The sequence below is a fragment of the Urocampus carinirostris genome, chromosome 5 (assembly GCF_059441175.1).
Source record: "Urocampus carinirostris isolate Australia breed hairy pipefish chromosome 5, RoL_Ucar_1.0, whole genome shotgun sequence".
Classification (NCBI taxonomy): Eukaryota; Metazoa; Chordata; class Actinopteri; order Syngnathiformes; family Syngnathidae; genus Urocampus; species Urocampus carinirostris.
Window position 1 is genome coordinate 33549668 of NC_142353.1, and position 11990 is coordinate 33561657.

General features: G+C 40.5%; 1 protein-coding gene across 3 annotated transcripts in view; it reads right to left on the reverse strand.

Annotated features, from left to right (window-relative positions):
* The window catches only part of mlxip (MLX interacting protein), a 33410-nt gene extending 24036 nt beyond the window's left edge, over positions 1–9374 (reverse strand). For 2 of the 3 annotated variants that reach the window (XM_088336502.1, XM_088336501.1), the window contains exons 1-5: positions 8786–9373; positions 2271–2377; positions 702–787; positions 537–626; positions 424–465 (exon numbers count right to left, since the gene is read on the reverse strand). In XM_088336502.1, the coding sequence (XP_088192628.1) occupies positions 424–465; positions 537–626; positions 702–787; positions 2271–2377; positions 8786–9117 (657 nt within the window). In that variant the 5' untranslated portion in view covers positions 9118–9373. Of the gene's footprint in view, positions 1–423; positions 466–536; positions 627–701; positions 788–2270; positions 2378–8785 lie in introns of all 3 variants that reach the window. The other variant, XR_015850544.1, reaches the window with a different exon arrangement.
* Between the last annotated feature and the right edge of the window lie 2616 nt (positions 9375–11990).

Consider the following 11990-nt stretch of genomic DNA (forward strand, 5'->3'; position numbering starts at 1 on the left):
TGCAGCGATAGTTAAGCAGGGACATTGGATCGCCGCCGCACTTGTGCTGTTCATTTTAGCCGGAAAGAACGGGAATAAAATAGCCGCCACTAATGACAAAATAGGTTCTCTTTCAGCCCCTGCTCTTAGTAATATAAATAAATTGCAGTTTTACAATTCATTCTTTTTCATTGCATGCAAAATTTCATTAAAATGCAACAAATTGAGTATTGATTTGGGTCGCAGCTTGTCATAGGGCGGAATAATGGGGGTCCTCGAGTCAGACGAGTTGAGAAACACAAATTCAGAAATGTGATGAAAAGTAGCGCTTAGCTTCAAAGAGGTTGGTGACCCCCTGATTTAAAGTATCCAAACGTTTTTCTCTATTGAGATTAAGGTGACAGGCTGCATGCGTGAGTGCTAATTTTTTCAAACTCTGGATACCTTGAGCAAACTCGACAGGTCGTCGTCCTTGTGCTTCTGCAACTGAAGTACAAAGCATTTAAGCACAAAGTGCTCTATCGCCCATAAAGACCTTAGAGGAACACAAACTCAACTCTTTTTTTGAAGTACGTCCTCCACTTGTGATACTCTCTGATGACAATTTCAATCCTCCTTTTCCAGCATTTGCCCTCCGTGGTGATCATCTGAGAGTCAAAATAAGGACAATGGACATAATATGAAGTCATTAGATTTACAGATCCGTTTATCTGGAACTTTACCTCTGAAGAACGATGCGCCTCTAAGTCAATGTTTCCGTCCAAAGGTGTCACAAAATGACAGACAGGATTTTGTCGTCTTTCCACATCTGCGGGTGATACAGACTCAACTTAAGCATTCCAAAAAGTAAGGTTGGATGGTCCCGTGCATTGTCATGCATTCCCCTTGACATTTAACTCATTCAGTGCTATAATATTTAAATAGGTTTTCAGAAGGACTGTGCCTGAATGCAGAAACGTAAACTTTTTTTAGTTTACTTTAAAAAGTATTATAAAGTGTTAGGCGCAGCTTATTCGTAAGTATCAAGCCTATGGGAATGATTTCAGTATAAAAAAATTACCATTTAATGGCAGGAGTGGCTTTGATCAGCTCTTTATCCACCCATCAAGGGAGCTCCCACTTCCTAGTCTTCCTGTATCCAGCAATAAAGTGTGCAGACGACCCCATATGGTGAGTATGAGTGTCGTGAACCAGTGTGGTCGGAGTAGCGAATATATGGATAAGTACATACAGCTAATGCTTAGAGCGTTTTTCTTTTTAAAAAGATGATGAATTCCCTTTATCGTCGGGGCAGAGAGGGATAACGTTTTGTGAACATCCGCAGGAATGTGATTGCCACGGTGACGGATATTGTGCCATCATGTCACCGGAAACACCGGGCACTAAAAACCTCACAGAGTTCTTGCATTGTTCATGCATTAATATGTTATTTTCCAGGCAAAGTGCCCTTGTGTTTCTGAAAAGCCTTGTCTAGATATTAGAAGTATCTCAAATCCCCAAATTGGCTGGCACTGGCTATTGCCCTTTGCAGGGATCAGAATGGAGATTTTCATTTTCAGCTGAAATAGCCAGGGTCCAGGAATAAGGCAATAAGTTCAAATGCAGTTCAGTCCCTGCAGCTGGCGGCCAATTTTTCTAACGGCCGCCAGGGTGCGCCAGAGCAATAAAGGAAAGAGTGAGACAGTCGGATTTTGAATTTGTTTGCTATGCAAGAGAAAAAGTGAAAAAGTCGGAATGCCTTTGGGGTTCAAAAACAGCGGAAATCCGCGGATCCGCGGAAAATTCTGATCCCTGCCTTTGAGAGAAACGTCTATCATTGAATAAGTTAAACATGTTGATATCAGCTAATTTTTTGGGTAGGAAGAAGGACTGTGCCTGAATGCAGTGGGTATTCCTTGCCTTTGCCTTGCCAAAAAATTGCTAGGAAAACAAAAATAAGAGTCCTTAACAGTAGATTGTTATAATTCATCTTTTTATTCATAAGGTAAATACTGAATAAATTCAAGGTTAGCTGGAAAACAGCATATCCGGAATTTCCTGGGAACAACAACTGCTGGAACATTCCAAGAACATAAGAAAGGGGAGGTATCGAAGAGGCAAGTAAAAGTGTTGAGTGTGCTGCCTTATCTTTTTTTTTTCTCACTCCCGACAAGCAACATCTCTACTTTCTAAACTCCCCCCAGAAGACTAAACTTCTCGAACAATCTCTCGAAAAGAAAAAAAAAAAGAATTAAGACATTTAAAAATAAAGTGACCACTGCATTGGTAGAAAGAAGGCATTGAATTCTTACACTGCATATACCAGGCCCTCCAGATAGCGTTGTTGAGTCGGATCTTGTCCCTCCAGAGTAGCTTTAGACCTTTGAAGTTTTTCCATTTAGGAGACACCAGTTTACCGCTGTGGAAGAGTTCAAATTTTCAAATTATTCTTTGATTTTTATTGGCTGACATTGGAATCAGCTCAGAATATATTTTAATTAAGGGCTTTCAACGTTAAAGTGTTTTGAGTTGCTTTAAAGCAAGAGTTAAAGCCTTAAAGTTGTATTTTACCAACCATTAAAATATCATATATCCCCGATCACAGTATACAAGGAGTCACCAACGTGTTTATTTTTTCAGAAAACAAATATTGGGGGAAAAAAACATTTTTTTTGCGAAAAGCAATCAACTCAGCCCAAACATCATTGTCTGCTCTCTGCCCATTCTAGAGGACATTACTGGCTTGCGATATCGTACCAGAGCCATTAACAATACAAAACACTCTTTCCCAGCCCAGCCACTACCTCTTTGACCTGTTCCCCTCTGGGGGGTTCGACAGGTCCCACAAAACAAGGACAAACAGGCTCCGAAACAGTTTCTTCTCCAGAGCCATAACCTCCCTAAACGAGCGCACAAAACTTTAAAAACATATCTCAAGACTTAAATTGTTATTTTTTTCTTTTTTTTGTTGCTGCTAAATGATATTGAACGAAACTTGTCACTTATTTTGTTGTTGTTTTTTGACAATAAATGTTATTGCACTTCTTCTCATTGCACTATTGTAACAGTATGATGCTCTATTCTTTTTCATTCACAAAAATTGCTCTATTGATAAAACTTTGACCAGTCTTTTAAGCACTAAATAGTCAATATTCTTTCCTGTCTTTTATCATTTTTCCGCTTTATTACAGGTTTACCCTAAAGTGCCATGTCTAATTTCGTCACATACAATGTTTACTACGTTGTTATCAATGACAATAAAGAAAATTCAATTCAATTTCATTTAATAAATTATGTTATTTTATGTACTTGAACACAAAAATATATCTAGTTGAGTTGGACATAGACAAGATAGGGTAAACTAATGAAATCAGACTGTGCTTTTGTCACCCTTCCCGTATGCTACTTTCAAGGACAATAAAAACCGTTGGGGCCACTTCAAACCCAAGTTGAAGTTTTTAAAGTGAGCTTAATACAAAGTTGCATTTATCTCAAAATACTTACATTTAAAAACATAAAACTTTTTTAAAGTGATGTGTGAAATCATATTTTTATTAAGATTTTTAGGCCATGTTGAGGACCACACCAAAAAATGTTTTCCTTTAACTGCAAAATGAATCAAAACAATTTAGCTCCCATGTGATATCCCTGTGTCCCTAATAAGTATTTACTACTTGTCCCTTATGTCAAATATTCTTATTAAATTATTAAAAAAATAAAAAAATAAAAGATTCATCAATTATGTGGAGCAAGGTTCAACTAAATAAATTCTAACAACAACATGCCTGACGGGTTGTACTTCCCAGCTCTATTATTAGTCCCGACAGCGAGTTCAAGCCTTTTTCAAAAGTCAGAGGGAATCCTCGTCTGTCATCCAAAAATAGACATCTCTACAAATATGGCTGACAAGTCACTCTAGATCTCACTCTCGTGCACGGACTACTCAGATGTTTTTCCATTTTATGTCAAAAGAAAATTCAGGACAGAGGAAAATGTGTAAAAGAAAAGGGAGAAATGTAAATGGAGTGTAACTTCCCGCATGCATGATGTTGTCACTATAAACAATAAAAGTGCCACTGACGTCGGGGCCAGTTTTTAGGACTTTTTGTGTCCATAGAAGAACTTTGAATAAGGTTGTCAGTAAGAAATAAGTCACATGGAGATTCCAGTGAACACACCTAAGGGCCAATAGTACAGTCGACAAAACACTTCTCTGAAATAATTAGGTCTTATTAGTTGACACCCTCCTTTCATTATACTGTTCTTGAAATTGTTTCAGTTTTTGTTTGCGAAATTGTTCAACTAATTGAAAGGAAAAATAATCAAGAGGTGTGCCTTTGTAATCTAAATTTTAGTTTTAGGGCATATGTATTAAAGAATGTTTGATTTGAAATTTGAATAATATTCAATAATTCTTATGAGTGACAGGCAACTACACTGCTAGCGAGGTTTATTTCTTCTGCTGTGATTCTGACCGTAGTTTGGCAGGAAATAGTTTTCTTTCAATTGATTTTTTTACCTTAAAATGTCTTCCTAACTCCAGCTGTGCCATTACAAAAATTCAATTGCAGTCATTTTGTCTGCTGATTTGCTAAACGCTTATTACAAAATTTCTTAATTGCCTAACTTTATAAATCTTCAATGTACAAAAGTAGTAAAATTGGTAATTTCCATTTTTAGGCTAACTGCAAACAAATTATGGACTTAAAAATATATGTTTAAAAGAAGCAGAGCAGTATTTGAGCCTGCAAATCTGTTAACCCATTGGACCACACACTTTGACAGGTTCACAAGTGAAAATTTGTACTGTAGTAACTAAAAAAAATAGTATACTGGGAGTCTAATTTCTATGTACGAGAAAGCAACTAAAAACAACAGATTAAGAAGTGGTCATGGGTAGAAATTTTGTACACAGAGTTTGTATTTTTTATACACAGTATAAAGAACTGTAAACATGGTCACTTATATTCCAAATACTGTACAGTGGAACCTCGGTTTTCGAACGTGTCTAGGTTCAAACAAATCGGAGTCCGACCAAAAATTAAAGAAATAATAACAAAGTATGAAGGAGGTGTGCGAGTATCTGATCTTGCTAGGGAATACAGCATGGCTAAATTTACGATCAGTACAATACTAAAGAATAAGGAGGCTGTGAAATCTAGTGATGTGGCTAAGGGAGTGAGTGCTATAAGCAAGCAACAGCCGCAAGTTTTGGAAGAGGTTGAAAAACTTTTGATGATTTTCCTCTCCCCACCGTCCACCTGCGCCTTCTGCTGACCACCACAAAGGTAAGAAATCCTACTCATAATTATTTTCTTTATTCTTTTTTTTAATTTTTACACGTTCATGTTAGCGTAATCTTTCGTACGGAAGATTACGATAACGCGAACGTACGATTAGCCTGGGTTAGCTTTGCGTTAAACATTCAAGGTAAACATTCAGGGTGTTGGAACGGATTAAAACGATTTACATTATTTTTAATGGGAAAAATGATTTTGGTGATCGAACAAATCGGTTTTCGAACAGGGTTCTGGAACGGATTATGGTCGAGAACCGAGGTTCCACTGTATAATGTTTTTGGAGACCCCAAAGAATGCACATTTATTCAGCCTACTACATCATTTGAGAAAAAGCCAAGAGTTTACAGAGGAATTATATAGCTTTGTGAAAAAAAGCCTTCAAAATGTATTGGCCCAATTGCCAATAATTCACACATGTATTTTTGTAACATTTTGATGCGACAGCTGTTCTTCTTACACTTATTTGCTGTGAAAATGCTGAGTCAGCATTTGGGGGACATTTTCACATCCAGGGTAACCTACTTGAATGCCTGTGAACTATGGTGATCATATCTAAACTCCTTCTCCATTTTCTTGGGTGGACAAACACGCAGACAAAACATTATATATCCATCCATCCATTATCCTCAGTAGGGTCGCGGGGTTTCTAGAGCCCATCTCAGCTATCTACGGGCAGTGGGCAGGGGACACCCTGAACTGGTTGCCAGCAGGGCGCAGGGCACACAGAGACGGATAACTCACTCGCTCATTCCCACCGAAGGGACAACTTGAACCGGCCAATTAACCTGACATGCATGTTTTCAGGCCTCTAAAATCAAGAATGATACATTGACATTAAATGAATACAATACTAGGGTAAATATGATGCTAGGATTTAAAAGTAAAATTGCAGTAGAAGGGCACAAGGAATCATATGCTCTAATGCACATGTTTCAAACTCATAGCCTGCCACATCATAGAATGCGGCCTGTGACACAATGCTTAAAGAAGTATAAGAGGAAAAAAAAATTCCATCGTGGAAAACAACGACTTGCAGTTTTGAATGTCGACACGATATGGCCAAAACCAGGCACCACTCATTAAGGAACCACTGTAGCTTACTACCATTAATCAACCGGAGAACAATAAAGAAAACCACCCTGAAGTAATTTTACTGAAAAATAAGTCAAAGATGCAATGTTTAAGGCAATACGAAAAATATCAAATTAAAATGTCACATTGGTGTCTTTGCAGAAGTTTAAATGAGCTTTAGCTCCTTTCTATAATAGATATGATACTAACAGTTAAGTTACCATATCCAGTAAAACATTTATATATATAAAAAAATAAAAGCAGACTTTTAAATTATTAAATCAATCATTTAAATTAGTCTTTAGTATGTAATTTTGTCATTTTACAGTATGCACAAATTTCCTTGAGTTAAATAAGCTGTAGTGGAAATTAATTCAATGGTTGTTCTGTTCTTTTTTTGTTTTTTGTTTTTAACCGTAACGAGCAGCTCTTTGGCACTTCATAGTTCAGGGGTCTCCAACTGTAAGCTTAAAAAGGTTGGAAACACCTGCCCAAGTGGCTCCCTTGTGCTTTTTCAAAAATGTTTGATAATGGAAAATATATGGTTTCTGTAGAGGACAAACTTGACACAAAGATTCTTAACTTTTCCAATGAATAATATATTATATTAGAGGTAAGATTGGGCCCAAAAAATCCAGCCTGACCCAACCTGGTCCAGGGGGTATTAAAGCCCACACTGGCCCGACAAATTAACTTAATTTGACCGATCGAGCACAAAGCAAAGCCAAATTTTCTTTTTTTGTTTGGGAGGAGGGCTTCTTGCCCGCCGACATTTATAAATGATCCACCCATCATTTTCCTTGGTTTCTTTTTCTTCATGGAAAGGCCACGCAATGGCTTCCATCTCCCCCTCTCGCGCAACAACGCACCGAGCACAGGCTGGAAGAGAGGGGGGCGGAAAAAGAAAAAAAGAAAAATGAGGGTTGAATAGTTACCAAAAAAAAGGCAGCGAGAGAGAAGCCCAGCCTGACCGTAATGATTGACATTTTAGGCCTGACCCGAATTTTGGGTCGTGCTCTGACATAAAATTGTACCTCATATAGATATACATACATGTACATACATATAAATATTTTTTTCATGACATTGCCATTAACAAAGTTGCAGGTGCCCATCCCAGCCATCTCCGGGCAGTGGGCAGGGGACACCCTTAACTGATTGCCAGCCAATCGCAGGGCACAGAGGGACAGACAACTCATTCGCTCATTCACACCTAGGGACAATTTGGACCGGCCAATTCACCTGAAATGCATGTTTTTGGAATGTGGGAGGAAACAGGAGCGCCTGGAGGAAACCAAAGCAAGCACAGGGAGAACATACAAACTCCGCACAGGAAGTCTGGAGCTGGATTTGAACCCACGCAGGAGGTTCCCATGACATGAACTGTGCCGCACAAGCGCTAACCACTGCGCCGCCGTGCTCCCGTTTTCTTTTATTCTCACTGTAAAATGTGATCCTGGAGTGCCACGTCCAATTTCGTTGTCACAATATGTTCAATCCATTTAGTAACAATGACAATAAAGGTATATTCTATGGTCGCAGGGGTTCCAAAGCCCATCCCAGCAATCATTGGGGGCAGTGGGCAGGGGACACCCTGAACTGGTTGCCAGCCAATCGCAGGGCACACAGGGACAGACAACTCGCTCGCTCATTCACACCTAGGGACAATTTGGACCGGCCAATCCACCTGAAATGCATGTCTTTGGCATGTTGGAGGACACCGGAGTGCCCGGAGGAAACCCACACAAGCACGAGGAGAACATACAAACTCCGCACAGGAAGTCCGGGAGCTGGATTTGAACCCACGCAGGAGGTTCCCACAACCTCAGAACTGTGCCGCACACGCGCTAACCACTGTGCCGCCGTGCTGCCCATATATATATATATATATATATATATATATATATATATATATGTACACACACACAGGGTTGGGTAGGGTTACTTTAACTTGATTACTTTCAATTACTTTTGGATTACTCCAATACCAAATATGCTAATAAAAGACAAAATAAACTAAATATGAATAAAATTATGACTCACAACACGTGGTAAGCTTTCTCTCCTGGCTTTGATCTCAAACAAAATGAAAATAAATCCAAACAGCATGCAAACATCATTTTTGCCGTTACTCCCCAAGCCTGCACAAAATTTAGTAATTTTATTCATATGTGGTTTCTTTTGTCTTTTATTTGCATATTTGGTATTGGAGGAATCCAAAAGTAATTACAAATAATCAAGTTAAAGTAACCCTACCCAACCCTGTGTTTTTTGGTTTGAACAATTTTATTGACACTATTAACAGCAATTAATATAAACATGTTTTATGTTTGGGGCAATATGGCTCTTTCGACATTTTGTGTTTCCAACCCTTGCCTATCAAGCATCCCTTGTCCTAAAGGATTTTCGAATGAAAATAAACTTTCTTGAAGATGTTTCTCTACATGTCTACGTACCTGTAGGCTAGCGTCATGCACTCGAAGAGTTTTGTGAGCGAAGCGTCGATGGAAATGTGCGATGTGCTGGCTTTTCCAAAGTGATACGTCTGACAGGTCTGTTTGTTGACGGTGTCGAAGTCGTAGCCCTTCTTCGGCGGGTGTTCGCTGTGCGGCGAAGATACCATGAAGTGGCCGCTGTGGATGATTTGCGACCTCCGCGGAGGCCGGTTGGGACTGGGGCTGGGACTCCGGCTTGGGCCCGTCTCGTCGGCCTCCGAATCGTCGTCGTCATCGTCGTCTCGCTGCTGTTTCCTCTCCCGCTGTCTGGAACTCGGCTGCCGAGAAGCCATGACTGCGAACAAATGGCTAACCAGCTAGCGGGTTAGCCCGGGGAGTAATTTTTAACACACGGACCCCGTCATAAGACCCTACCGAGCCGCTATAAGTTTTTCTTTACTGCCCGGTTACTTTGTTTTAAATTTATCTTCCACTTTTTCGACTATTTTATTTTTTACACTACTTTGTGTACAAGTTGAAGACAAACACACCAGCTGACAGCAAACTGCCTCTGAGCCCCCTCAAAGGGGACGGATATGGTGTCGTCATCGACCGTACGGGTTAGTAGGTTTCTGATTGGTCTATGTTGAAGGTTCTCACCTTTTTATTGGTCAATACTACGAGCTTATAAAACAAGAGTTGGGCACGTCATTGGCTCCTAGCCACTATCCGAAAGGGAAGTGCCTCGCTGTTTCAAGGTTTCTGATTGGTCTTTTTCGGAACACACCTTTTTTGATAGGATCATGTGAGACGCCCCCTTGTTTGGACAAAAAATGGATAACGCTAGGATATTCACAAATTATTGTTGACCTTTTTTTCCTGTGTTTATGTATATTGTCAATGTCTCTGTATTGTTTGTTAATACTGCATCCATTTTATTTTATTTTTTATTTTATATGACACTTTAATTATTTTACATTATATTTTTGTTATTGCAACATCCGTTGCAGCCTGGTCATCCTGAAAGAGGGGTTACTTCATGAGCGGTCCCCCCTCAAGGTTTCTTCATTCTCCTCATCCTTTTTGAGTTTTTTCTTTCCCTCATGTTGGTTTTAGATCAGTGGATGATGTAACAATAGTCTGAAGCTTGCATTAGTCCTCTTTTTCTGACTTTTTTCTTGCTTTTCTCGTTTCCCTTGTGTTTTTGACTATTCTAGCCCTTTACTTTGTTTCCTTTTTCATTGTTGTCTTTTCATTTTTAGCTTTATTTGACCCCAAAAATAACTTTGTTCATAATGTAGCAATATATTCTGTTCTAGTCAATTATTAAAGAAAATTATTCACTTTTTTCCATCCATCCATTATCTGCACCGTTTATCCTCAGTAAGGTCGCGGGGGTGCTGGAGCCCATCCCAGCCATCTTCGGGCAGTGGGCAAGGGGCACCCTCAACTGGTTGCCAGCCTGTTGCAGGGCACACAGATACAGACAACCCACTCGCCCAGTCCCACTTAGAGACAATTTGGACCGGCCAATTAACCTGACATGCATGTTTTTGGAATGTGGGAGGAAACCCAAGTGCCCGGAAGAAACCCACGCAAGCACATAGAGAACATGCAAATTCCACACAGGGAGGCTATTGTAGCTGGACTTAAACCCTTTGCCCTGTCTTTTGTGAATGAAAGATAAAGGAGGGTGAAAAATAATAGTCCTATGCAGGGGCTTGCGTTTGGCGAGCCTACAACGGTCTGGAGCAACGTAAATCATCCTGCCCTCCCAAACAGACTACGGGACCTGTCATTGATGGTGGCTCATGGGGTTCTCCCAGTCAGAGCCGTCATGCACTACCGAGGAATGTCAGCGATGTCGACCTGCCCTCGACCTGGCTGTAGCCCCCAGGAGTCGGTGAGGCACCTTTTTTTGGGAGTGCAGCGCTGCCGAGGACCTGTGGGCAATAGCCGGCCACCAAGGAAAATTCCCGGACTTGCCAGCAGTGGAGGTACCTGACGCACAGTACGTGCTTTACGGGGTGAGTCGGTCGAAAAGGTCACAGAACGACTTTGCCAATGAGTGGCTCACTCTCGCCGCCATCAAAGACGCCATCTGGACCTCCAGAAACCTGCTGATAAGGAGGTGCAGGCAGACCCCCCCATGGCTGTGCTCCAAATGGCTACAGATACCATACAATCTGCGAGCAGCAAGCCTAGGACGCAGCCATAAAGAAGTCATCTGCACCCACCCGGAGGAGGTAACCGGAGCTCCACTGTGGGGGTCCCGGCAGCAACGGCCTGGCTATTCGGGTGGTTGTGGAAAGTAGAAGCAAGAAGGGAGAGGACCCATCTGAGCATCCCGGGCAGAGGACTGGAGGATGCTGCTTGGGAGGGTCAAGTCAAGTCACATTTATTTATATAGCCCTTAATCACAAAAATGTCTCAAAGGACTGCACAGGATTACAATTACAAAATTACACAATTACCTGATCTTAAACCAGCATGCGGGCAAGGAACAACTCAAAAACCTCAGTGTGAGGAGAAAAGAGAAACCTTGAGAAAGGACCTCACATGTGGTAATCCCCCTTCCAGGATTGACCAGGGTGAATTACAATTTGCATTAGTGTACACATAATAGTAAACATTAGGTAAGATGTTGAAAATGTCCGGAAAGTGCATGACATCAACGACGCCGCCAGCCAGCAAAACAGTCCAGAAAGTCTATTACGGCCACGACGCTGCCTCCCATCTCTGCCAGCTGGTAAATGCAGGGGAGGGAGGGTGTGTAGAAATCACACTTGAGAAGACAGAGCTATGCCCCTGCACAATAGTATTGGCCTTTTCACATTGGTTAACTGCTGTTAAAAGTGTCAATAAAAATTGTTCAAACCTCATATTGTCAGAAAATGGTAGGATGAAATGGTGAATATGTTTAATTGCTGTTAAGTGTCAATAAAAATTGTTCAAACCTCATATTGTGAGAATATGATATAATGAAATTATAAATGTGTTTAATTGCTGTTAAAAGTGTCAATAAAAAATGTTCAAACCCAAAGTTGAGAAAAAGTTCAAAGCAGGAATGGGATACAAGGAGATTTGGCACTGTTAAATGAAGAGAGAATAAAAACCCCTGCAAACCTACCTCAACGTGGCCGTCCTTCTAAACTTTTGTCTTAAACAAGGATAAAAATAATCAGGGAAGCAACCAAGAAAAATGGTCACATTGTATAACCTGCAG